The sequence below is a fragment of the Calypte anna genome, chromosome 9, assembly GCF_003957555.1.
Source record: "Calypte anna isolate BGI_N300 chromosome 9, bCalAnn1_v1.p, whole genome shotgun sequence".
Taxonomy (NCBI): domain Eukaryota; kingdom Metazoa; phylum Chordata; class Aves; order Apodiformes; family Trochilidae; genus Calypte; species Calypte anna.
Genome location: NC_044255.1, coordinates 8,129,455 through 8,153,405, shown reverse-complemented (window position 1 = coordinate 8,153,405; position 23,951 = coordinate 8,129,455). Strand labels below are relative to the sequence as shown.

General features: G+C 48.8%; 1 protein-coding gene across 1 annotated transcript in view; it reads left to right on the top strand.

The window, feature by feature from the left end:
• Window positions 1-23,944, top strand: part of NGEF (neuronal guanine nucleotide exchange factor) — a 48,281-nt gene extending 24,337 nt beyond the window's left edge. Inside the window, 17 exon segments of the mRNA XM_030456288.1 lie at window positions 150-338; window positions 437-537; window positions 5,177-5,217; window positions 5,219-5,248; window positions 5,251-5,454; window positions 11,140-11,293; window positions 11,489-11,526; window positions 11,528-11,551; window positions 11,553-11,662; window positions 13,699-13,828; window positions 14,591-14,665; window positions 16,381-16,470; window positions 17,454-17,617; window positions 18,641-18,796; window positions 20,387-20,466; window positions 20,885-20,989; window positions 21,565-23,944. Coding sequence (XP_030312148.1) covers window positions 150-338; window positions 437-537; window positions 5,177-5,217; window positions 5,219-5,248; window positions 5,251-5,454; window positions 11,140-11,293; window positions 11,489-11,526; window positions 11,528-11,551; window positions 11,553-11,662; window positions 13,699-13,828; window positions 14,591-14,665; window positions 16,381-16,470; window positions 17,454-17,617; window positions 18,641-18,796; window positions 20,387-20,466; window positions 20,885-20,989; window positions 21,565-21,737 — 1,864 coding nt within the window. The 3' untranslated portion in view covers window positions 21,738-23,944.
• Window positions 23,945-23,951: the final 7 nt, after the last annotated feature.

Genomic DNA, 23,951 nt, shown 5'->3' with positions numbered 1-23,951 from the left:
TTGGTGGAAAAGCCAGGAGGGACGACGGGAAGAGAGGACTGAGCTCAGGTTCTGGGGAGGCTCTGAGGGGGTTTGAGGGCTCAGAGGCTGTCGGGGGGCTGCGGGGGCGTCCCGGGGGTGGCTGAAGCTCCCTTCTCCCTCCCGCGCAGGCTGCTGCCTTCCTACCCCCGTTACCGTGGCAACCTCCCGGACTGCCCCAGCCCCGCGCCGCCGCTGCCGCCGCTGCCGCCAGAGCTGCTCGGCAGCCGCCTGCCGCCGCCGGCCATGGAGCTGCTGGCCGCGGCCCTCAGCGCCGCCTGCGCCCTCGAACAGGACGGATCGGCGGGACAGCCCGGCAGGTGAGCGGGGCGAGGGGGAGGGGGGCGGATGGGCCTATCCCAGCGCGGAGGGGCTGCCTCGCCGCCGTGCTAAGGGTGCCCCTGGGGGTTTGCCACAGGGAGCCTGCCGCGACCGCTGAGGAGAGCCCCGCAGCCGGGACAACGCCTACCGCCCACCCCATGACGGCCGACTCCTGGAGGAACCTCATCGAGCACATCGGTAAGGAGCCGCACCCGCCCCGCTGTCCCTCGCCGGTATCGGCCGGGGTCCCCTGGCCTCGCTCCCACTCAACTTCGCTTCCCTTCCCGCTCCCGCAGCTGGCCGGGACCTGGCCGAGCCCCCTCTCCCGGCCTCGGAGCCACCAGCCGGCAGCGTTTAGCGAGCGAAGGCCAGACCCAAAACCCGGGCGGCACCGGGCAGGAGGGAGCTGGGGCAGGGGCGAGGCGGGAACCCAGCACCGTCCCGGCGGGGAAACCTCTCGCCCTCGGTGTAAAACTCGGTGACCGCGGCGGGAGCTTTCTGCTGGCTTCGGGGGCATCAGGTTTGCACGCTGCCTAAGAGGAGATTTAACACTGCTGCCGAACAGCTTTAGCTCTATCCGTCAGTAACAATTACCTGTTGTAATTACGAAGCAGTCAGTCGTTCAGGCTACAGCCAGCTTTCTGCGGAAAATCTGATCTTGCGTGCTCAAAAACGCGTGAGACTGAAGTTCTGGGGTCAGCACCAGCGCGGAGGCTGTTGACGAACATGAGCTGTACCACGGGGGTCAGCCTGTGTTTGTAACCACGTTTGCAGCCACAGGAGTAAGTTATTGTATAATTTGTGGTCTCTTTAGCAAGGCAGAGCTGAGGTTATCTGTGGGCATCCGTGGAGGCGGAGGACTGCTGTTGCTTTTGCTCCTGTGGTGCTTTTGAAATTTTTTTCTTGTGGGATGCATAGGGGACCTTCAGAGCTTGTTTCTTGGTTTCCCACATCTGAACTGTGACATTCCTCAGAGAGATTTGGGCAACTGCAAAGTTAAACCCATCCCGAGGTGGGAATACAGAAGCTTTCTTTTTAAAGTTCTGTACAATTTCAGGAAATAAAACTGTGAAATAACAGGGGGAAGGAATGTAGCACATTACCTGGAAAAATCAGACAGATCTCAGGAGCAGCAAGGTGAACCTTTCTGGCAGGAATGAGGCAGCTTCTTGTGCTGTCAGTGGGAAAGGAGAGCATCCGCAGTTTGGTGGCAGGTTGCAGTGGGCAGGGTTGATTCCTGGAGCACCTGAAGCCACTGGGACTGTGCTGGGGGGAAAGGCTTGTGTGCAACCAGCCACAGCCTGCCAGTGTCTGTCAGGCAGAACAAGGTTTTGAAGTCTTCTGGAGCAAAGTGGTGAGCAATTTGATGGATGTTGCTGGATTTGTTACTTGGTTGTGTACGTACTCATCTCCCAGGGCAGATGTGCCAATATGTTGTCAGTTTACTGGGACTGTGCTGCTAAGAAGCATGATAAAAATACTAAAACCAGCAGGACTTCAGAGCAACCCAACAGCTATATTAATTTATATTTTTATATGTATAAATACATATATACCCCTGTATATTGGAAGGGACCCATGTGATAGCCGTGCATGCCTCAGTGTTACTGCAAGCAGGTCTGTTGCACCTTGGTTGGAGGAGAAGGGGTCTTGACAACCTGAGATGCCACACTAATCCCTGACAGAGAGGTCATTTCAAATGCCTGGAGCACACACAGCCCCTTCCATCCCTCCTGCCTTTGAGGCATTAATGGACTTTTTGCCTGAAACTGGAGCAGAGAACTTCAGACAAAAGGTCTCTGGACCTCCTGAGGTTTTTACATAGGTTTGTTTCATTGTAATAGCATTTACTTTAAGAGAACAGAGAACTCTCTGACATGAGCATTTTCCCAAATTAGTAACTAGTCTTTCAATTCGCTTCCCAGTTTTTGAGAGAGCTGGGAAGGAGACTGAAAGCAAAGTTAAATGGCGTAAACACAAAGGGAAGTGTCTGTTACATACTGTACAAACTTTGTAAACACCCTTAGGAAGATCAGCCTTAACTACTGAAGTCAGCAGGCAACACTAGAGCCGTGCTCTGACCACACCACACGATTAACATGTGGCCAGGTCACAGCAGGGACAGCTGGGACATGAAGCAATGGATGGACAGGTCTCTGACATGTAGTACTCGTTCACTGACTAAATGTACAGGTTTACATCTTGTCTTCCCAGTCACATTCAGCTACTGATCTCAGCTTCTTTCTGTGGTCAGTTCCCAAGTGTATTCTTTTCCTGACCACCTCCTGCTTCATCTAGAGTAGGCTTTTGCACGGCTTCTCTCCCCCTCTCTCCCATTCTGAGCCTTTGCTCTACCCCTTGTAACCTCTTTACTGAGAAACAATGGACCTTTTACACCAAGACAGTGAGAAAATCTTTTTTCCTGCTAGCACAACCCTCTTTGTTTCTTCCTACCCCTTTTCTGCCTGAGCATATACCTATCTTTCCTCTGGTATCACCTTTCTGCTTCATCCCCATATTGCTATCTGTGGAAGAGCTTCAGCCAGCCTGCCTTCATCTCCCTCCTCAAAATGTGTTACCTTGCTGTCGTTTTCAAACCAGTTCTGGTAGTGGGTGCTTTTAGTCCACCAGATCTCCCTGTGGCCATATTTGCCTTTGCCTTCCATGGGAGGCTCTGTAGGGCTCATCTGTTGGGTTTGTCAGACAAGTAACCTAGAAACAAAATCAAATTTCATTATCTGCATTTTAAAATTATCTGGATAATAATATAATAATCATTACTATATATGTTATAATTATTTTTGTTTATTGTCTGAATTTTATCTGGATTTCTTTTAAAAGCAAGGGGGAAATTTATCTGGAGGCTCTTTTTCTGTAGGGCTGCTCTCCAGATCTGCATGAGGGACACTAAATCTCCTTTACACAAAATACTCCATGCTCCACCAGGGTTCCAGTCACAAGCCTGATTTTACAGACCAGGACTACTGAAAACAGCTCTGATTTTGCAGGCTCTCTACTCTGTTCCTGAAGGAGCTTTTCCACCCCAGGTCAGCACCCTCCCGGTGGCTGAACAGCGGGCAGAAATGCACAGGAAAGCTGCATCAGCCGAGTTGATGCAGAGAGAAATTATGTAAGGAGCAGCAGCATGCAAAACTTCAGGGGAAGTCTCCTCTCCTGGGTTATGGTGTAGGAAGCTAACAGAAGCCTGTGCTGTTTCCTAGGCACAGCTACTCTGATTGCTATTTAATCCAGAGCTGAACGTCTTTCCAGGGAGAACAGAGAACAGGGTGGGCTCACAGACTGCAGTACTCATGTCCTTGGGCCTGCACTCTCCCCCAGCATATTTCTGATACACTTTTCAACACTAACTGGTACAGAGCCTTGTGAAAACTGGTCCAGAGGTTTAATAGGCAGGAACATCTACATTTTTACCGTTCCTGGACAAACCCCTGGCCCAGTTGTCTTCATCTTATTACAACACAGAACTCTGCTTCTGAGATAAATACCCTGAGTGCATGCGAGTATATAGATTTAAACCCCAAGATTTAGACAAATTACCTAGGTTTGTTTCTTTTTATTTAACATCGAGGACCTTTTCTCTGTATTCATTCATATCACACTCTTGCAATCTCAAGGTGCAAACCCAAGAGAAATAACATAAGCTGTGGTCTCTTCAATCTTGCAGTAGCAGAGGAGAGTGGGCACAGACAGGCTTGTGCTCGTCTTCCTAAATTCTTCTAAATTACATTTTATGCTCAAACAATTAATATTCTCAGTCTTACAGATGGCTCAGATGGGTTATAGTCAGCAAGCCCTAGGCAGGCACAACAGGCATCACTTTAAAGATGGATGGAGAACTTTCAGCGATTCCTAACCTTTTTGTGTTGTCAGTTGAGATCCAGAGCAGTGGCAAATTCTGGGCCATTTCATCTCCTCCTGAAGATGGTAACAAACTCAAGCACACCTCATGTGATTGATGTGCTGCCAAGATGGTGTGACCTTCATAGCCCTTCCTTGGTGCTCGTGGCATCCGGGTACCTTTTGCATGCTAATTTAGTAATTTCAGTCATCACAGGACATCTGAGAAGGAAAACAGAATGAAATTAAGCGGCGCAGAATCCTAGATGGTTTGGACTGGGAGGGACCTTAAAGGTCATCATGTTTAACCCCCTGCCACAGGCAAGGACACCTTCCACTAGACCAGGTTGCTCCAAGCCCCATCTGACCTGTCCCTGACACTCTCAGGGAGGGGGACACATCTGAGGCTAACAACAAAGTCAGTATCAAAATAAACTGGAACCCACTGCTTCTTGTCTCAGTGCTTTACCTGTCTAATGCCTAAGAGCTGTTCAGTGTTTCCTCCTAGGGGGATTTTCAGAGCCTTCAAATTGCTCCTCTAAAGCAGTTTTTGGTGTGTGCATATTAGTTTTCCAGACACATGCTATCACATACCTATTGAGCATATAACTCATAGCATCGTAATATTGCAGAGAAAATAAAAGTTTTAAAGCATTTAAAAACCTAGCAAATTAAAACCTGCTTGATTTATGTCTTCTGATTGATCTCGAAGTCATCTGACTGTGTTTACTAAATGTTTTGTGAGAGCAGATTTGCTGACAACACTTTCAGATTTAGAAATGGCCTTCCATTTATAGTTTCCACTGGCGGCTTCAAATAAGAAGGCTGCCACAGGCTTTTTTTGCTCAGCGCAGCAGGGATCTCCTCTCTCACCTCTGCTGAGGTGGACACTAATGCAAACCAAATATCCTTTCCTACAATACATCTCAGCTCTATTGTTCAGCTGTTACCTCTCAGACCTGTTAATGTTGCCTTCTAGGGCTCTTGTACCAGGAATATAGAGATAAATCTACACGCGAGGGAGATTGAAACCAGAAGACTGCAGGATTCCACAGACAAGACCCCGAAGAGAGTTCACCCAGTGAGGAAACCTCATCCGAAGCAGAACCTTCAAGTACCACTGAAAGCAAAGCTCCTCCACAAATCAGTCTGCTGAGGAACTCCAACTCCAGGTTCAACTTATGGCAGGATCTTCCCGAGATCCGGAGCAGCGGCGTCCTCAGCATCCTCCAGCCAGATGAGATCAAGCTGCAGGAGGTAATGGGGGAAGCTGGAGCATTTCTTAACTGGGTTGCTGCTGAAAAGGGTGAGAGTGAATTAAGTCAAATTATCAGGATTTAAGATTGAAAGCTTCATAGCAGTCACTGTAAGCCTTGCTCTTCTGTGTAGCACTGGTTAGCACCACCCACTGTTGGTTTTTTTTTGAAACTACAGGTGTTGTTCTAGATGCTGTTGCTGCTGGACATTTCTGTAGCAAAACAGAACTTTTTGGTTTTCTGATTCAGTGGTAGGAACAATTTATAAACGAAAAGAGGGATAATGAGGAGGCTCTTGCAGTAGAGCTTTTGGTTTTCCTCTTCTGAAGTGGACTTAGCAGGGTACACTACTTTTCACCAGGGAAATCTTAAGAAGGATTCAACCATTAACAGTGATGTGGTAAGAACTATGATGTCTAGTAAACTGAAAAAAAAAGAAGAAATGAGAGATTGATGAGCTTCCCTTAATTTTTAAATATTACCTGGAGTCTTACGCAAAACAGGAAAAAATTCATGACAGGTTAATTGTATTTTAGCCATACAAGCCACAGTTGATGTCACCATTTCAGTTGGCTCATAAGATGCGCTAATTTGTAGGGCTGTCTTCTAGCAGTTGAAAGGGTGGGAGTAATGCAAAACATGCAGTCACACAGCAGTTGTACAACTTGGTTGCTATTTTTGGGCAGCCGCAGGGAGCGTGCGTGCCGCTTTGTCAATGCTCAGCAACTGTTGTTTGTAGCCAGCGCAGTGCTGGGTGAAGCACTTCAGCTTTGTACCTTGTAGATGGGGTAGCTTGGGCTAACAGGCACAGCCTCTTCCTGTGGCAGGGTTTGTGGCTGAAGGTGGATAAAATTATTAGCTGCTTTTCCATGGTTCTCTTCTGTGCGGGTTTTTTCCATCATCTTAGGTCTGTTTACCTGGCAAAACGTGGTACTTCTAACCACTGACATTACAAAACACAGTGTGGCATCTGAAAAATGACAAGCTTTTCTTTTTCTTTTGGCTTCTAAACAAAGAGTCTTTTACAGAGAAACATTTTCGTAAAAGTTTGGATTATATATTTGAAAGCCTGCCACTTCTGTTGAGTTATGTTCATTACCTGCAGATGTTTTAAGGAAAAAAATCTCACTGCTGCTGAACCCCAGCACTAAGCATGCTGAATTTTGATCTCTGCATAAATAATGAGAGAAATAAAGCAGATGGAGATGGGACAGGCCTGCCTTAAAGAAATGCTATGCTTTCCCCTCAAGTGAGTTTATCAGAGCTTGAATTTTCTTCCTGTTTGTTCTGGGATTAGCACAGCGAGAGATTAGAAATTGGCTGAACATTGAATAGGTACAGTGGAGAATCTGCTTTGTGAGAAGAGTCAGGGACAGGAAACAAGGAGGGCTGGGGAATCACTGAGGCAATTACAGGAATGATGCTGAATTCAGCCTCACTATAAGCAATCACTGCCTGCTCCTGCAGCACTGGAACTGTACTTCTGGATATGAACTGGGAGTGTGAGCTGTATGTGTGAGCTTGAGGAGGTGACTCTAAAGTGTTCATCTTCATGAAGGAGGACTAGAGAAATTTACCTGTAGTACAATGCAGCAGAAACTCTGGAGTAAATGTCTTACAGACAAAATCATACTTTCCTGACCCATTTTATCTTCATAGCTGTGCTAAACACAGGATTAGAAGAGTTTGCAAGTTCTTCAGCCAGGAGAGGTAGAACAAGAGTGTTAGACCACAGGGAGGAATATCAGTATCCTCAGTATATGGAATATCAGTATATGGAATAGGCTGCCCAGGGAAGTAGTGGATTCTCCGTCCCTGGAGATATTTAAAAAGAGACTGGATGTGACACTCAGTGCCATGGGCTGGGAACTGTAGCAGTAGTGGATCAAGGGTTGGACTTGATGATCTCAGAGGTCCCTTCCAACCCAGCCAATTCTATGATTCTAAGTAGAAACAAAGTTGAAGCAAGCACCCCTGTTTACAGCTGAGGAAGGAACACAACCATAGCTGTGATGGCTTAAACAGGCAGAGAAAAAGTTGCTCATGTGCAAGTAATCTGCAAAATGAGGGAGAACAAGAAGAGGGATCCACTCTTTGTTACTGGCAATGATAAAAAATGACTAAGCAGGTTATCACCACAAGATTAAAAGAGGGACACAGGTGGTTGCCCAAGCATCAAAATGAGAAATTTGACTGGAAGAGCAATGAGTGGTTGAAAAGTGTCATGGAAGGCAAATTTGTCACTGTGCCTCATTGAAGAAATGAACCAGAAAATGGAAATATACGGGAAAGAGAGAAAACTCACAAAAAAACCAAAACAGCCAACAAACCAAACCAACAGCCAAAAAGCATGTCCAGCCCCAGCAGTTTCAGCAAAAAGAATTGTTGCAATATAGCCCATTAGCCCTGGGAAACTCAATCAGAATTCAGACAGTGATGGCCTCTGCCACACTAGCTTTTTTCATCTGAAGTGAATGTGGAGAGCAGAAAGATATAAAAACAACTGTAAGGGTTTCAAAAAAAGTGGGGTGCAAATGAGAAGAAGAGAACAAAAGAAAAAGCAAAAGATGTTAACAGACCACAGAGGTCAGAGAAATTCAGGAAATTATGTGCTGCATAATTATCTTGATAAGTCATTGATAGGGTAGTTTTAATTATCCAGACATCTATTTAGCAACAAACACTGCAAAACTTGAATCACCAAGGGCTTTCTTTGAATTAAAGAGCAAATGTAATGATGCAAAAAAGAACAAGCTGAAAGAAATGCTCATTGGGTTCTGCCATAGAGTCAACGTGGAATAAATGACAGACAAACATGTATGCTGCAGGAGCAGCAAGTAACAAGAGAGAAAACACACATAGCACATGGGATTTGAGTTAAAACAAATTCTGTCAGCAAGGGCACTAGGTTCTGAAGAGGTAGCAATACAGAAATTAGAGAAGGAACAACATTTAATCAGTGAAACCTTGTTCAGCATAAACTTTAAAGTAGCAATTGGTATGGCCTTTTTGTGGGGTGGCCTCTAGTTTATTCCTACTTCCTAGTTGAGTTCTCTACCTTTCAATTTCTTCTTGTTTTATTTACTCTATACTTTCTTTGCCTTGTTCTTTTCTGCTAACTATAATTGATTTTCCAGTGCTGTGTTCTTCTTCTGTGTTGCAGGAGATTCCAAGCTGAGTGGAGCTCACCAAAACAATTTACTGATAAAAATAGCTTTAGCAGAATATTCTTAGTCTTTGAACTGATCCCATTTTGCTAAGATGGATAAGCTTTGATAAGGTTTTTGCCAAGTATTATTTTCAATTTGGGTCACTTTGGTGTTAGAAAAAGAATCAGAAACAGGTGAATCTGCACCACATCATGGTGTCAACTTAAATCAGAGAGATGCCACTCTGAACATTTTCTTTGCTTCAGGAAAAAAGGGACTTGAACCTGATTGTATGCACTGGCGTCATGGTCTCTGTGTGGAAGAGGGTGTTTGATACATCGGTGGTCTTCCTTCTTTGTTCCATTTTCACAAGTCTCCAAATAAGATTTAATTTACTTTCCCTCTTGGATCAAACTTTAGATTTCAGACCTCCAAATTTGCTGTGCCTTTCTCCAGAGCTCTTGTGATGGACTCTGTCCTTCTGGCAGGTGGATGTCAGACTGGCCCCATGAAGGCAGCCAGGTCTGAGTTCTGGTCACAGCCAATGCTGTAGCAATGGTTCAGAACAACATCCCTTAGCAACTAGACCAGAATTCCTCCTAGTAACCTGGTGTTTTCCATGCAAAGCAGGGCTAATTGGAACAGATATTTCCAATCTGTGCAATAAAACATCATATTATCTAAATAGGAACTTAGCCTATAGGTTACTTACACCTGTCTTTAGTAACAATTGTTTTCCTTTTTTATCTTTCTAAATTTTCCTTTTCCTTTCTCAGTTTCTGCCAGAAAGTAAGCAATGAAATTATTAGCACAGCTTTATGAGACTATGAAATTTCATGAAGTCAATGGCCAAGAGGACTGATGGAACAGTGGTCATATTTCCAAGAGCTCGTTTCACTGTAGACTCAGGAAGATAGCAATTATATCAACTGACATTTAGTTCAATTTTTTTTTCCTTACTATTTTTTGCCAGTTCTGGAACCAGAAGCTCATGCCTTTTTTTTTTTTTTTTTGTGGTGACTGCTTAGAACTAGCTTCAATTATTCACAGAGAGCACATAATTCCATTTCTTAGTTGGTTACATAGATGGTTTACAGCTCATACTTACCATTCAAAAGGGAAAGAGCAATCTGGGCTGCTTGGAGAAGGCATTGGGGTCCCTGTCACTTGAGAAACTTGTGCCTTCCATGTGCAGTGGCAAATGCTCCAGGGTCTCCTCTCCATCAGTGGAGATGTTTCTGAACTTTCCTGGGTGTCCCCTGTAAATCAGAATCTTGTGCTCTGGTAATTTCACAATGGATTTCATTATTTCTTTAGAGTTTAAATCATTTGTTTAAAAATTAAAAAAAAAAAAAAGCCAATAACAACCAAGGCAAAAAGAAGAACCAAGCCACAAGACAGACCCCTCAGCTAATTTGAAAGGTATTTTTTCCATAGGCACAGGACATAATACGGTGTTTACCTGCTGCTCCTTTGGGTCTTCTTGATTCTATCTGGACCCCCTGAAGCCTCTGAGAGCCAGAACTCTGGGACTTGTCTCGACAGTGGCCCACCCTGGTTGCAGCAGAGGAGTGCTGGGCAGTAGGGGAGCTTTGGCCTTGGGATCAAAGCAGCTTTACTCTTTCAAGGAAGTCAAGACTTTCACTGGGCTACCAAAAGGTTCCTCTTTCAGTAGTGGCAGCATGGGCCAGCCCAGGAGGAGAGCCAAAGACACAGCTTCATCAAGAGATGTTTGAAGAATCTCATGATTTTCAGTCTATTCAAGCCCATGGAGAATCTTCAATTAACAGATTGGGTAGTGTTTAAGTAATCACCATTTTTTAATCTACCTCTAAACAAAGGCAAACAAACATTGGATGGAGAGTAGGTAAGGTCTGTGTGGTAACAGTGGACTGCCCCTGCAGCAGCGCTGTGGGCAGGAGGTTTTACATCCTCATGTCATTAACTGTGATTTATCTCTGAACCAAACCATCAATTTGTCTTTCTGCTTCCCCAGACCACAGCCCAGGCCTGAGGAAGTTAGGCTTTTGTACCAGAGACTTCTTTTTCAGGAGAAACCAAGGGCTGGCATTTGGGAGATCATTTTATGTAGTAGTAGTTTAAGGCTTACCATGTCTTGTTCGCAGGCTTGGTGAACTGGGTCAGAAATGGCCATGGCCAGGGTTGAGCAGGGAGCCCGAGAAACACGAAGGAGGAAGGGGGAGCCCATGAAGTGCTTTTACTTGTGCAGTTCCCCAAAATCAGGGTGCTTCTGTGTGATGAGAGAAAAGAGAAAAACTCTGCTGGAGAGAGTCAATGGAAGGAAATGTAGTCAAACAACTTAGGAAAGTGGATAGAAGGAGAGAGGGATGATGGTTGAGGGAGGAAATCTTCCCATTCCCATCACTTACCATGGGGCTTGCCTCTCTCCATGCCCTCACTTTGCAAGGGTGGGTGGGAGGTCCTCAACCTGTGTAGCACAGACTTGTCTCATTACCACTGCATCTGCCTCTCCATAGAAGGTACCTGCTGATCTCCTTCTCTGGAATTCTTCCCAGGCCATGTTTGAGCTGGTTACTTCCGAAGCCTCGTATTACAAGAGTCTGAATCTGCTGGTGTCTCACTTCATGGAGAATGAACGTCTGAAGAAGATCTTACACCAGTCTGAGGCACACATCCTCTTCTCCAACGTCCTGGATGTTATGGCTGTCAGTTGAGCGGTAAGAGCTGCTGCTGGATGGGTGTCCAGCTGCATGGCCTCTCCCTTTGCTAACCTCATCTGTGGAGGGATGACACGGCTGGTACCCACTGCCTTTTCAAAGAGCCTGTGGCCACATTTGTTTGCTTTGAACCCCAAGGGCTTCTTCTGGGAATTATCTGGGACAGAGAGTCACAAATTAATGCGAGTGCTGGGTTTCTCCTCTAGCTTCCTGATGGACCTGGAAGCAGCGGGTGGAGGAGAATATTGTCCATCTCGGATGTGTGTGATATTGTCTACCAACATACAGTTAATCACTTCTCTGTCTACATCACCTATGTCTCCAACCAGACCTACCAGGAGAGAGCTTACAAGCAGCTTCTGTGAGTCCCAGTGCTTGATACTCTTATTTTTCAAAATTGTACAGGCCATGGATTTAGCCTGCAATTTTGATGTTTCTGAGAAAGGGCTCAATAGTACAGCAGCAGGATTTTCCACTTCACTGGGTTTCACTGCACCTATAAAAAGAAAAACAATTAAAAGGCTTTAATAAGGTTGAGGTACTATAGTGTGCAGGTAACAATCAAGTACATTCAGAGCCAGCAGTTCCCAACTGTGGGAAATATTTATGTTGTTCATAGGGACATGCTCTTGTGAGATGGATGTATTTTAAAAACTGAAAGTAGTGGCAAGAAAGGCCAAGCTTATAGTAGAGATCTTTGTTGACAAGAACAGCCACTTCTTTTCCTGAGTTTCTCAGTGAGAGATTTGGCCTTCCCAAAGCTGAGAATTCGTGGGTTTTTTGTTTGGTTTGCTTTTGTTTTGTGTTGTGGGTTTTTTTTTTTCCAGAAAAAAAAAAATCTTAAAAAAACCCCCCAGGCTCTTTTCTCCACATTCTGGTGTTACACAAACAGATATTGCCTAGGCCTGAGGATACAATCCAAGATATTTTTGAAACATTTTTCAATTTTAGCAAGTCTTTTGGTCCAGTAGGAATCCCTCACACCAGCTCAAAACAACGAGTGCCCTACAAGCTTGTCTTTGAGCAGGAGAATTAATTTTTCTTTAGTTACAATGTCCTGGATTCTTTCAGGACAGCCCATTGCTTCCTCCCGGTAGCAGCAGCTGGTTCAGAGAGATGTAGCAAGCCCTAATCCTTCTCTTTCACAGCTCTCCAACTTCTGAGGGAAAACACCAAAACCAAAAAGAAACACAGCACAACACTTTGAGGGGCCTCTGTTGAATGTGGCCAACTGTTCTCTCCAAAAGGAGGGTACTTCAGGGCCTCCTTCATTCAGAGGTGAGCAGTTTAGTTGCAGATATAAACAGTTTGCTTTAGAGCCAGTAGTGGATCTCTCAGGAGTGGAGCAGCAATAGGCTGCGTTACTTGAGCATCAAAAGGAGCTGTTGGAGGTGGAGGTATTCCTACATAGCAATTTAGAGGGCAGTGATATTTTTTTATCTGTGGGAGAACCTAAAAGCAAATTGCAAAGCATAGACTTGCTTCCACAGGCTGCCATAGCTGGCACAAGAATTTTGCAGCACTTAGCTGAACTGAAAGCCTGAGGTGTGTCACTGTCCCCCTGTTTGTCTGTTCCTCAGACACGTACAGGTCCTGCTGTGGCTCTGGTGAGTCACACCATCACACACGAACCTGCTCCAGGAGGGAAAAGCACTAACAAAGGCTTCTCTTGGATGGTTGCAAGTCACATGAGGGAAAGACAGGTTTTGCATAATTAGCAATGTCTTCTCATTTGTGCTATTGCTGCTAGCCAGGGCTCTGGCAGCCTTAGTCCTCCTCAGGGCCCCACAGTGGCCAAGAGGCATTGTCTGTGCTGATGGCAGCTGGGGCTGCTCTGTGAAGCTGTGCCCACAGCCCTACAGAGCCTCATCTGCTTCAAACACCACCATGGGAAGGGCTGGGCATGGCCCCTAGTCTTCTCAGCCTGGATTATGATTTCCATCCCCAGCTAAGCAGGCAGGAGTAGCCAAGATTAAGCTGTTTCATGGCTTGTCTTGTTCTTATGGCTGTGTGAATTTCACCTTGTCACAGAGCTCCAACTGTGTAAAAATACATAATTATGCCTCTGACTCATCTACTTGGACACACACCCCATTCACACACACCTACGCACGCAGCGTATGCTGCTGAGCTAGATGTGCTACACATGTGAACACTACCAGAGCTTGTACATTAAAAGTGTATTTTCTCCCTCCCCCTATGCTATAAATAGTTCTAGATTTGAACCAAAATACACCTAAAAGCATTCAAGTCCTCTCCTCCCCTCTTACCTCTTCTTAGGAGAGGCCAGGCAGATGCTGTCTCTGGGACTGAGCTGTTTTTGGGTCACCAGCCACACACTGGAGTTGCAGGCTGGGTAGCACTCGAAGCCCTCACTTTTTGTGTGTCTCCTCTCAGCCAGGACAAGCCAGCTTTTCGGGAGGTGATCTCTCAGCTGGAGCTGGATCCCAAGTGCAAGGGCCTGTCCTTTTCTTCTTTCCTGATTCTGCCCTTTCAAAGGATCACTCGGCTCAAGCTGTTGGTGCAGGTAGAGTTTTTTGTTCTTCTTTCGCTCTCCCAAAGGTCTTCTGGATCACTCCTGGAATTCTATTCAGCAGTTCTAAATGAGGCTTAGAGACAGCCAAGATCAGGCCTAGAGCTAAATGAAGGATGAGGCATTTCTGTGGAAACAGGCACTCTCAACAACTATGGAAAAGAGATTTCAGTCACTCAGAAGCTCTTCTCATATTAATGTTGAATTTGCCAGAGAGCTGAGCAAAAGAGTTGAGGAGAAACTTTGTGGAGCTGCTAGAGGGAGTAACAATTATCCCATTAACCCAGCTGCCTGGTGGTGAGGAGGCTGACCCACAGATGCATAATGCAGAACAGCTGAAGGACATGAAAATACTCTGTGTGTAATGCCCAACATGGTGATGGTTGGGACCAGGTTTTGCCAGCTTGTCTCAGCACTGTGCTGGAGGACATGCTTCTAAGGATGAGGAAACAACTCTGTCCCAAATGGGCTTACCCACTGGGATTAGACTAATAGTGCCAGCTCTAGTATTGTTTAGTTATTCATTTATTTTTATAAAATAGGAGTCTGCCCACTATAGTCCTTTGAGATGTAAGGTCAGATTCTATTGACAGGACAGGTTCTATTGAAAAAGAGGAACAAAGAGGTGAGAGTCACTATACTCTGTCACCTGGCCTGTAGTTAGGCTAATGGCTAGGATGAGCCTGAGGCTAGCAAACTGACTTTCTACACTGTCAGACTGGGATCAGAATTAACCCAGCCTTTCCTCCCCTGCAGAATATTTTGAAGAAAGTGGAAGAGAAGTCTGACAGGGAAAGCACTGCCCTCGATGCCCATAAAGAACTGGAAACAGTAAGTATGAATGAGCTAACTGAAGATCAGAGATTAAACCATCGTGCTTCTTTCCCTCCTCCCCAGAGAAGATCTATATACTACATTCATTCCTGGAGCTGTCCCTTTGAATCCAGTCACTGTATTTCAAGAGTAATTTTTTTTTTCTTAAGTTTTCCTTGCTGTCAAAGCTGAACCAATCTAGCAGCACTTGAATATCAGTAATGAGGTGTTCCCTTGCTAACAGTATGTTTCAGCTGGAGCAAAGGGCAGAGAGAACATTTTGCCTTGGGGCCTTCAAGAATGTAGACTGTTTTTGCAGATACCTGAAGGTGATGGATCCTATGGAGACATGCAATTAGCTGCAACAGGCAGCATGTGACAACTGTGTCAGGTTTCCTACAACACAACAACTTCCTTCTCTGAGCTAGAGTAACAGTTTAAGTTCTCAGGCCTGCTTTTAGCTCTCTACCCTGAAGCCAGGAGGTAGATGTGATGTTCAGTCGTGCTGTGCACCGAACACTGGGAAGGCACTTGGTTGATTTCCTCCCAGGCTGCCCCTGACATGGCCAGACAAGGCAATCCCACCTCCAGACTACCTGTCTGTCAGGCTAGAATGTCAACCTCAAGGAACAGTTGCAACTTGTGACTGAAATGCTAGGAAGAAATGGGCTCTTGGGCTTGCCCTGAACTAGGCTAGGAAGTGTACCCTTTGGAGATCGCTAGGGATAAAGACAGAGACCTTATCAGAGAAAAATGTTCTGCATGACTTAGCACTTGCAGAATCCCTTGGCACACACCTGGCAGCCAGTTGTTTTTCCATTGGTCAGAAGCCTGAGGAATGCTGTTCCTGTAGGATGATGCTTGCAGCTGCTGATGAAAGAATGCTCTTTTATATTCAGCTGTCAGTGACTCGGGATCAAGTCTCCCTTTGCACAGTTACTTATGCGTAAGAGTTGAAATTTAGATGCCCAAGATCCAGCTAGCTACAGGCATCACAAAAGAGGTCATCTGGTGCTTATTTTCTCTGTAGGTGTCCTGTTTGAGAGGCTTATCATGTCTTCAGTTCCTGATATTGTGGATTTTGAGTAGCAGAAACAGAGCACAATGTGGAGCTTGTTCTCCAAAGTAATTTTTCTGCCTAGGCAGTTCTCAAGAGAGTTGCTCCTTATGAAACAGGCAGTGGCATCTAGGTTAAGGTCCCTGTAATAGGGTAGTGCCTGCATGTTGGTTGTGGGTTTTCAGTTAAAAGTTTGTGCTCAGAACACAGCCGGGCTCTGTGTGATGAATGTCCCTGGGGCGTGTCACAGACTTGGCATCTGGAGCTGCCTGGCAGAGCCACAGCTTTTGCATCTTTGGCATAGAGATCTTTAGCTTCATTCTCTTCTTGAGTATGATACTGCATGTGTACTTGTTTCAGGTGTTGGGGGCAAGGAAGATGAGATACATGGTGTGTCAGGAGCTGATCCCTTTGCTGTGCAAACAGAAGTGTTGCTTAATACTGTCTGGTTCAGTAACTGAATGCAGCCATCAAACATGTCCTCTTACATTCAGCTTCCAGCTGAGTGTTGGGTTTTTTCCCTTCTGTTTTACCTGCCAGTACAGGAGAGTTTGGCTTGGGTATGTCAAGGCATGTACCTTATCATCATCAGGGCACATACCTTGTCACCATCAGGCCTTTCTTCTCACCTGCTTAAGGCCAGTGGAGGCAAATCTTTCTACCCTCTGTTTCCCAGGTGGTGAAAGCATGTAATGAAGGTGTCAGGAAGATGAGCCGAACAGAGCAGATGATCAGCATCCAGAAGAAACTGGAATTCAAGATCAAGGTATAGGCACTGGCTGGTGACCCTTTGCTGGCAGCAAACCAGCAGCATGTGGGTGTTGCATGCACAGCCACAGCAGCAGCAGCCCAGGTGTGCTCCTTTCCGTGTGTGTCCTGTGGTGACCAGGTCCACCTGTTCCCTTCTGGGGCTAGTGAAGGGGACAATGCTGCTGTGGGCACTGTGTGCACTCTGAGACCAGTGTGTTGTGCCTGGACACAAGTGTGACACACTGGCATCAAAGCATTCATCCACAATTGGTGGCTCCTACTCCAGCACGTGGTTCTGGCTCTTCCCTCTCATCTCTTCAAAATGCAAGGCAGCTTTCAGCTATTGTGCTACATTACAAATCGCATTCAAGGGAAATATAAAACACGAAGCAAAACGCTTCAAAGGTGGAAAATATCAAAATTAATCTGTCCCACCTTTTTTATCCATCCCTGCATTTATGTATTACGTCCATTCTCTAATTACCTGCTGATGATCTATTTTGGCTCCACTGAGGGAATGACAATTAATATTTAGAGATGTCTGACAAGATCTCATTTAATCTATGCCATGAATCTCCAGTGCTGGAGTATAAAGCTGCCAGTTCTCAAGTGCTGTAGAGATGCTTCTCAGATTTGTCTGATTCCCAACTTCAGTGGGCTTATTTAGCTTCTTAGTAACCTTTTTATGTACTTGGTCAGCTGAACCAACTAGTGAGAAACCCATTTAGCCTGTTTTTTTTATGGTAGCCAAAAGGCCAAATAGGGTAATTTGAAAGTCAGTCCCTCTGATCAGAAATGCTCAGCCCAGGTGTTGAAATACAAGATCTCCAAGAAACAGATCAGGCTGCACAGGGTGTAGCCTCGTGTTCAAATCCAGTGAGCTGTGGTGATGGGAGCTCACCACCCTTCCTTCTGCATCTCCTGTTGCTTTCAACATCCTGACTACATAAGCCCTGTGGTCTGCTCTCCTGATCTTTACTGTCTTTTCCTCACTTCCAGTCTGTGCCCATCATCTCTCACTCCCGCTGGCTGCTGAAGCAGGGGGAATTGCAGCAAATGAATGGTCCAAAGACATCACGAACACTTCGCACTAAGAAACTCTTCAGAGAAATCTACTTGTTCCTTTTCAATGACCTGCTGGTACTTTGCCGGCAAATTCCTGGGTGAGTGCAAACATTGGAATAGTACTTGGGGCATTTTATTACTCTTTTATGCCTCTGGGTTTAGCCAGGCTGTGCTGCTGCTGTGTCCCATGCATGGCCTGACCTGTACCCCCCCCACACTCCAGCAGTCACCTTGCCTTTGAGCACAGTTGGCTCTTCACAAGTGGCACAGCTCACTCCAGCTGGAAGCTGAAGGCAAACAGGACTTGAACATTCCAGGACAGGTCTGCCAGCAGGGTAAGGCAGCACATATCTACCACTGTCTGCAGGGTGGCAGCGAGCTACATCAACTGGTGGGCTGACCCAGGAGGCCTATTTCCCTGTCAAGAAATGAGTTTTGACTCATCACTGCCTGACAAAGAGCTCAGACATAGTCAGTTAAGCTTCTCAGAAAGCAGGCTGAAAAACTTGAGCAGCAGAGGGGAATAAATTTAGGCCTGAGGCTTGAGTTGTATTTGACATGGTGTAATCTGCCCCAGGAGGAGGAGAACATCATCATGCTTGGAACTATGTCTTGTGCAACTAGATACGAGTGAAATGCAGCAGCCCAAACAGATGGGTCCCAGAGAACAGCGGGTTCTTTGTAGCCTTCACTGGGCTCGGCGGTAGAGAGCATCGCAGTCATCCAGCACCGCTAATAAATGTGTCACCGCAGCGTCTGCCTGCCTGGAAATGTTTTGCTTCTGCAGCAGCTAGGATCCAGAAAACACGAAGGCAATTTGCAAGCAGGAATGAATTAAGCCTCAGAGTCCCCTCTGAGGGGGAACTGTCTGTGTTTTGTACGTGGGGAGCTTGGACAGAGCAAGCAAACTTGTTCTAGGCCCCATGGTATGCCTATGGCTGTTGCTTTGTGGTGGGTTTCCATAGCCACCCGCTCATCCCTCCCCACAACAGGACATTTGTTTTCCTCTTGCCGTGCAGTGGTTCCCAGTCTGTGTCCTCAGTGCAGTTCTGGGTGGTGGAAGCCAAAGTCTCCTGAGATAACTGCAGTTTTTCCTACTCTTCTCTTTTTACCTCTCCCAGAGACAAGTACCAAGTGTTCGACTCAGCTCCCCGGGGACTTCTTCGGGTAGAGGAGCTGGAAGATCAGGGGCAGAGTTTGGCCAACGTCTTCATCCTGAGGCTGCTGGAGAATGCTGATGACCGGGAGGCCAGCTACATGCTGAAGGCATCGTCCCAGTGAGTACAGCAGTCACCCTGCCCCCCAGCTCTTGAGGCTGAGCAGGGTGAGCAGGGTAGACAGAGGTCCCACTGCAGCTGGGCTAGCCCCACAGACCTCTGCCCAGAAGCACACTCCTGAGTCTGCCTTTGTCCTCACCTGTGGAGAGGCACTGGTCACCAGGGCAGGTTTCTCTCCTGTGACATTTGTAGCATCCAGGGTGGGGGGCCCACAGGCACACTGCGTTTGGGGACAGACAGGCCACAAACCAGCCCTGGCATGGTCACAGACCACAGAACACCCAGGGTGCACACCAGGCAGGCTCCAGCCCTGAAGACCAAGGCTGTGCCTGACCAGCCCTGTGAAACCAAGTGGCTCCTGCTTGTAGGCAGAGGTGGGAGAAGCTGCTGCTTCCTCAGTGCCAATGCTGATCTCCCCCTACCCTTCTGTTACTTGGGGCCTCCTTGTATCCCTGGATACAAGCTCAGCCTGGGCAAACAATTCTGCTGTGCTAAAACAGACTAGGCTGATTTGCAGCCCAGGGTATGGCTTTCTCATTGATCTAAGCCTTCTCTAGGGCCAGTGCCTGGGCTGTTACAGCAGTACAGCATGCATACCCCCAGCCCCATGTTAGCTTGCTGTCAGTAGGCCAGCATTCACCAGCCATGTCTCTCCAGCTGGGACCACATGCTGCTGCAGCCCCAGGAGCTGCCCCCCAGCCACCTCAGCACAGCACTGGGACCAGGAAAATGAGCCCCCCAGCTCAGTGAGGAACTGCACCTTGTCCCCTGACATGTGGCTGCAGCTTTGCTCTGCTGAAAATAGAGACATCAGTCAGGTTATGCAGGGCAAACGCACGTGTGACGTCTGTGAGATGGAACTCTGTGGAGGGCAATAAACCAGGCCAGGGCTTACCTCAGCTCAGTTGAAGCTCTGTGCTCTTACATCCTGTCTTGTCTTCTAAATGGCCACAGCAAGTATGTCATCCAGCACACAGCTTGCCAACAGGCTGAGCTGAGGGGAACCCTGGGGCAGCGCCAGCCCCGGGGCTTCTCCAGCACTTGGGGAATCTGCACCCTCCTGCTGCAGGCTCAGGTTCTGTGTAACAGGGTGCTGGATCTGGCCATGTGCTCACACAGGGGGCTTGTCTGACCCACTCCCAAGTGAGCAGGTACCCCTTACTATGCCACAGGCTCCATCTGCAGCTGAATTAATCAGCTCTGCCCTTTAAATGTTCCTGCACAGCAGCTGCAGGAGTAAATGGTTCCTTTAACTGCTTTTCCCCAGGAAAACTGCTCTGGTTGACCTGCCCCAGCCAGGAGCTGCCTTTGCTGGTTAGAGGGTGCCAGGACCCCACCTGCTGCTCCCCAGAGGGGGATACTGCTGCAGTGGGGACAGCCAACCAGGAACCCTGCAGCAACCCCATGTCTTGTCCCACCCAGGGTGTGCAAGGGGGGGGGGGGGCGGGGAGGGAACTAGCATCACTAGGGAGACCAGGGCCCTGGGGGGAGTAGGCAGGAAAAGGCTATGAGAGGAAGAATGAGGAGCACAGGGCTGGGGCCCCTTCACCTCTCTGACACTCACGGGCTTGGTTTGTCTCCCCTGTATAGGAGTGAAATGAAGCGCTGGATGATTTCACTGGCCCCAAACCGGAGAACCAAGTTTGTTTCATTTACATCCAGACTTGTTGGTAAGAGAATCAGCATGAGAGCCAGGAGCTCTTCACCCCTACCCCAGGGCACCTTATTCTTCTCCAATCTCAGTCCAGCAGCAGCCCCAGGCCTCTGCCAAAGCTGAACCTTCTCCCTGGGCTCCCCTCGTGTTTCCACCATCGATGCCCACATGCCCCTGGGCCTGGCCATGCCCTTTCTCCCCTCCAGCTGAGGCTGGGCTGCACCCAAGCTGCTTAGGGGAAGACTGGTGGCCATGCACAGCCTCCCCACATAGAGTTCTCTGCCTTCCTGGTGTCTGGGGCACTACCTTGGCCCTGCAGGTTTCTTACCAGGTCAGGGGGGCTGTCCACAGCACTGGCAGTGTCCCACCTGCCCACACTATGCTGGCCTGCAGCGGGCTCCCTCCCACACTACCCCTCACCCTATTCCCCACAGACTGCCCACAGATGCAGTGCGTCCACCCCTACGTGGCCCAGCAGCCGGATGAGCTGTCCTTAGAGCTGGCTGATGTCCTCAACATCCTGGACAAGACAGATGATGGTACCAGGGAACGGGATGGGGCTGGGCTGGGAATCCCTGTGGAAGGGTGGGCACCACCCTGAGCTGTCAAGCAGACAGAAGGGGTTCTCGGGGCAGGGATAGACCCTGGCATCAACACCACAGCCAGGAGAACTAGCACCTCCTAAGACTCAGCACATCCTGGCTGCCCTGAGCTGTGGACGTTGGCTGTGAGCCATGGCAGTGCTGACAGCCCCCCAGGTGTAACCTAGAGTTGCCCTCACCTTGGTGATGCTTCACAGCAACCTGGTCCCAGTCTCTGGGGAACACTTGCAGCTGGTGAACTTGGTCACGTTGGGTGTCCTCTGGGGTGGCATTTTGTGGCAGCAGTGGCTGCTTTCTGCTGGCATTTCTGAAACCAATTGTCCTGACATGATGCTGCTCAAGCAAGCAGCCCTCCCCTTGGCTAGATTTACAAACTGGCTCCACTCCAGCACAGGCCTCTGATCAGCTTCCAGATAGCACTGCCAGCTCCATAGGCAATTCCCAGCAGCTCTTCTAGAGCAGGAGCAAGAGCCAGTCCTTCCCCATTTATGCCTGTCTCTGTCTCTGCTCAGGCTGGATATTTGGGGAGCGTCTTCATGACCAGGAGAGGGGCTGGTTCCCCAGTTCTATTGGGGAGGAGATCCTGAACCCCAAAATTCGAGCCCAGAACTTGAAGGAGTGTTTTCGGGTGCACAAGTCAGATGACAGTCAGCGGAGGAAACTCGGCAGCAGAAACCGCCAGTGACCCCCAGTGTCCCCAAGCATCCGGAGTGGCTCTGGGAGCAGGGCAGAGGACAGAGGCTGCCAGCAGGGAGGATGTGGTGGTGGTGGTGGTGCCATGAGACATGGAGCAGGACTTAGTGTGCTGGAGCAGGCACACATGCCCCCGCACCAACAGACTGCAGTTCCCGGGCTCCCCGCAGCATTGAGCCTTTCCTGGAGATCATTGGGTCGAACTGGTTCCAATAACCCTTTCCAGGAGCTCTGTAAAGGCCCAAAGTGCACACACCAAATGGACACGGCCCAAAGGCCACCAGGTGTCTGCTGACCCCTGCTCCCCCGGGGCTGGGTCAGGTCTCTTGGGAAGGGCACGTGGCCACAAACATAATGAAGCAATTAACACCACCCAGGTCAAGCACCTGCAGCTCATTGCACCTTTCGAGTTCAGGGGTCTCCTAAGGCTTTCTGTTTCTGCCCCTGTGTGATGCCCAGGAGCCATCTTGCCACCTCTCACATGGCCTATTGGTACCAGGCTGGGACTAGCGCCAGGAATCCCACCTCCACAGCTCTGCTGGGCCCATTCCCATTGCAAGATCCTCAGTCTATTCCCAGTCAAATGCTCCAAAACACTCCGTGCCCAGCCCTGCTCCACCAGCAGCACAGCATCGCCGGCCTGACCCACATCTCTGCCTGCTTGATAGCTTTGGAGTGCAGCATCCACCTGCAGAGCCTGCCACTGCCACCTGCCTGGGACATACAGCTCTGCCCCTTCTCATCCACAGCAGCTCCACCAGGCCCGGGCTGCCACACAGCCCCTCAGAGGTGATACCCAGGAGCTGTTGTCTCGCCATGGCTGCCCGCATGCTTGTGACCCACACCACCCAGTTGCCCATGCCCTGTACAGCCCTGCTGCCCCTCCCCACGTGTACAGAAGCCCCGGGTGGCAGTGGGGCCGCTCTCCTCCCAGATGCGGCGCTGCGCATTGTGTGGAGCTCCGGGCACAGCACTGACGCCCGTGCAGCCTGTCGGCAGCCTGGCCCTGCACCCTCCCAATCGTGGCCACAGCCAAGGCCTCCCGGCTGCAGGCTGCCCCCCACGGCCAGAGCCCACCAGGGAGGTCAGTTACCTGGCACCTTTCCTTAGCACTGCAGAGGAGTTTCTCGGTCACCGCAGCACTCCCTGGTGGTGCCGGGGTTGTGCTGGAAAAGGGAGGGACAGAGAACAGCTGCCTGCCAAGGAGGCAGCTCCAGAACAAGGAGTACGACCACGCCTTGACGGGCTGGGGAGCTACTGGAGGGGGCTCCAGAGCCCGTCTTGGGGCTCTCCATTCTCTCCCCACAGCTCCAGGGCAGCCCCCCGGACCAAACAGAGGGCAAAGGGGTTGCCCCCCTGCCCCAAGCCCAGTGCTCCCACATTAGCACAGGGACTGCACTTTCCCCAGCCCCCTTTAGCACCCCAGGGAGGGCCCTGAGGCAGCAGCCAGAGGCTCCTGGCCCCTGCCAGCACACAGCCCAGAGCTGAGGCTGGGAAATTTCTCAGCCCCCAGCTGGTGCATAGCACATTCACTGGGGTCACGCCATGCTAGATCCCCCCAAAAGCCCTTCACAGACAGCCTTCTGAGCATACCCAAACCTCCAGCTCAGGGTACAGACCTTGCAGCAGGCACCAGTTCTCCAGTGCAAACACCAAGGGAGGTTCAGCTCTTGGAAGCCCCTAAAATTGCCTGAAATTGGCACATCCCAGATCTCCCACTTCACAACCCAGCCCACCCCACAGGCACCTGCCCGGGATGTCATTCACAGTGCAGAAATGCTCCCTTACCTGTCAGAAATATCTTTCACTAGTGGAGGTACTGTCCCAGGCTCCTAAGTTCCTCACTGCATTTTTATGTGGGGGGAGAGGGGCCCAGGGTTGCCACAAACTATCCCATGCCCCACTGCCAAGCCCCAGGACTCTCCCCAGCCTCTCTTGCTCTGTTGTGACTTTCTAGGACTGCGCACCCCAGGTACAGGCTGTGCCATTTTCAGGCACCAAGTGGCATCCAGTGTTATTCCCTCAGCCCCAGCCCTGCACGCCTCCATCTCAGTGGTCTCCAGTGTTGTACAGGGCCAGGCCTGGGGCCCACAGGCGCAGCTGGACCCCCCTTCCTCCCCCCCCAAGGGGCTGCCTCAGCAAACTGAGGGGGAACTTCTTGTCTCGTTTTTCTGTGTGATAAAATACAGCTGAGTGCAACACACCT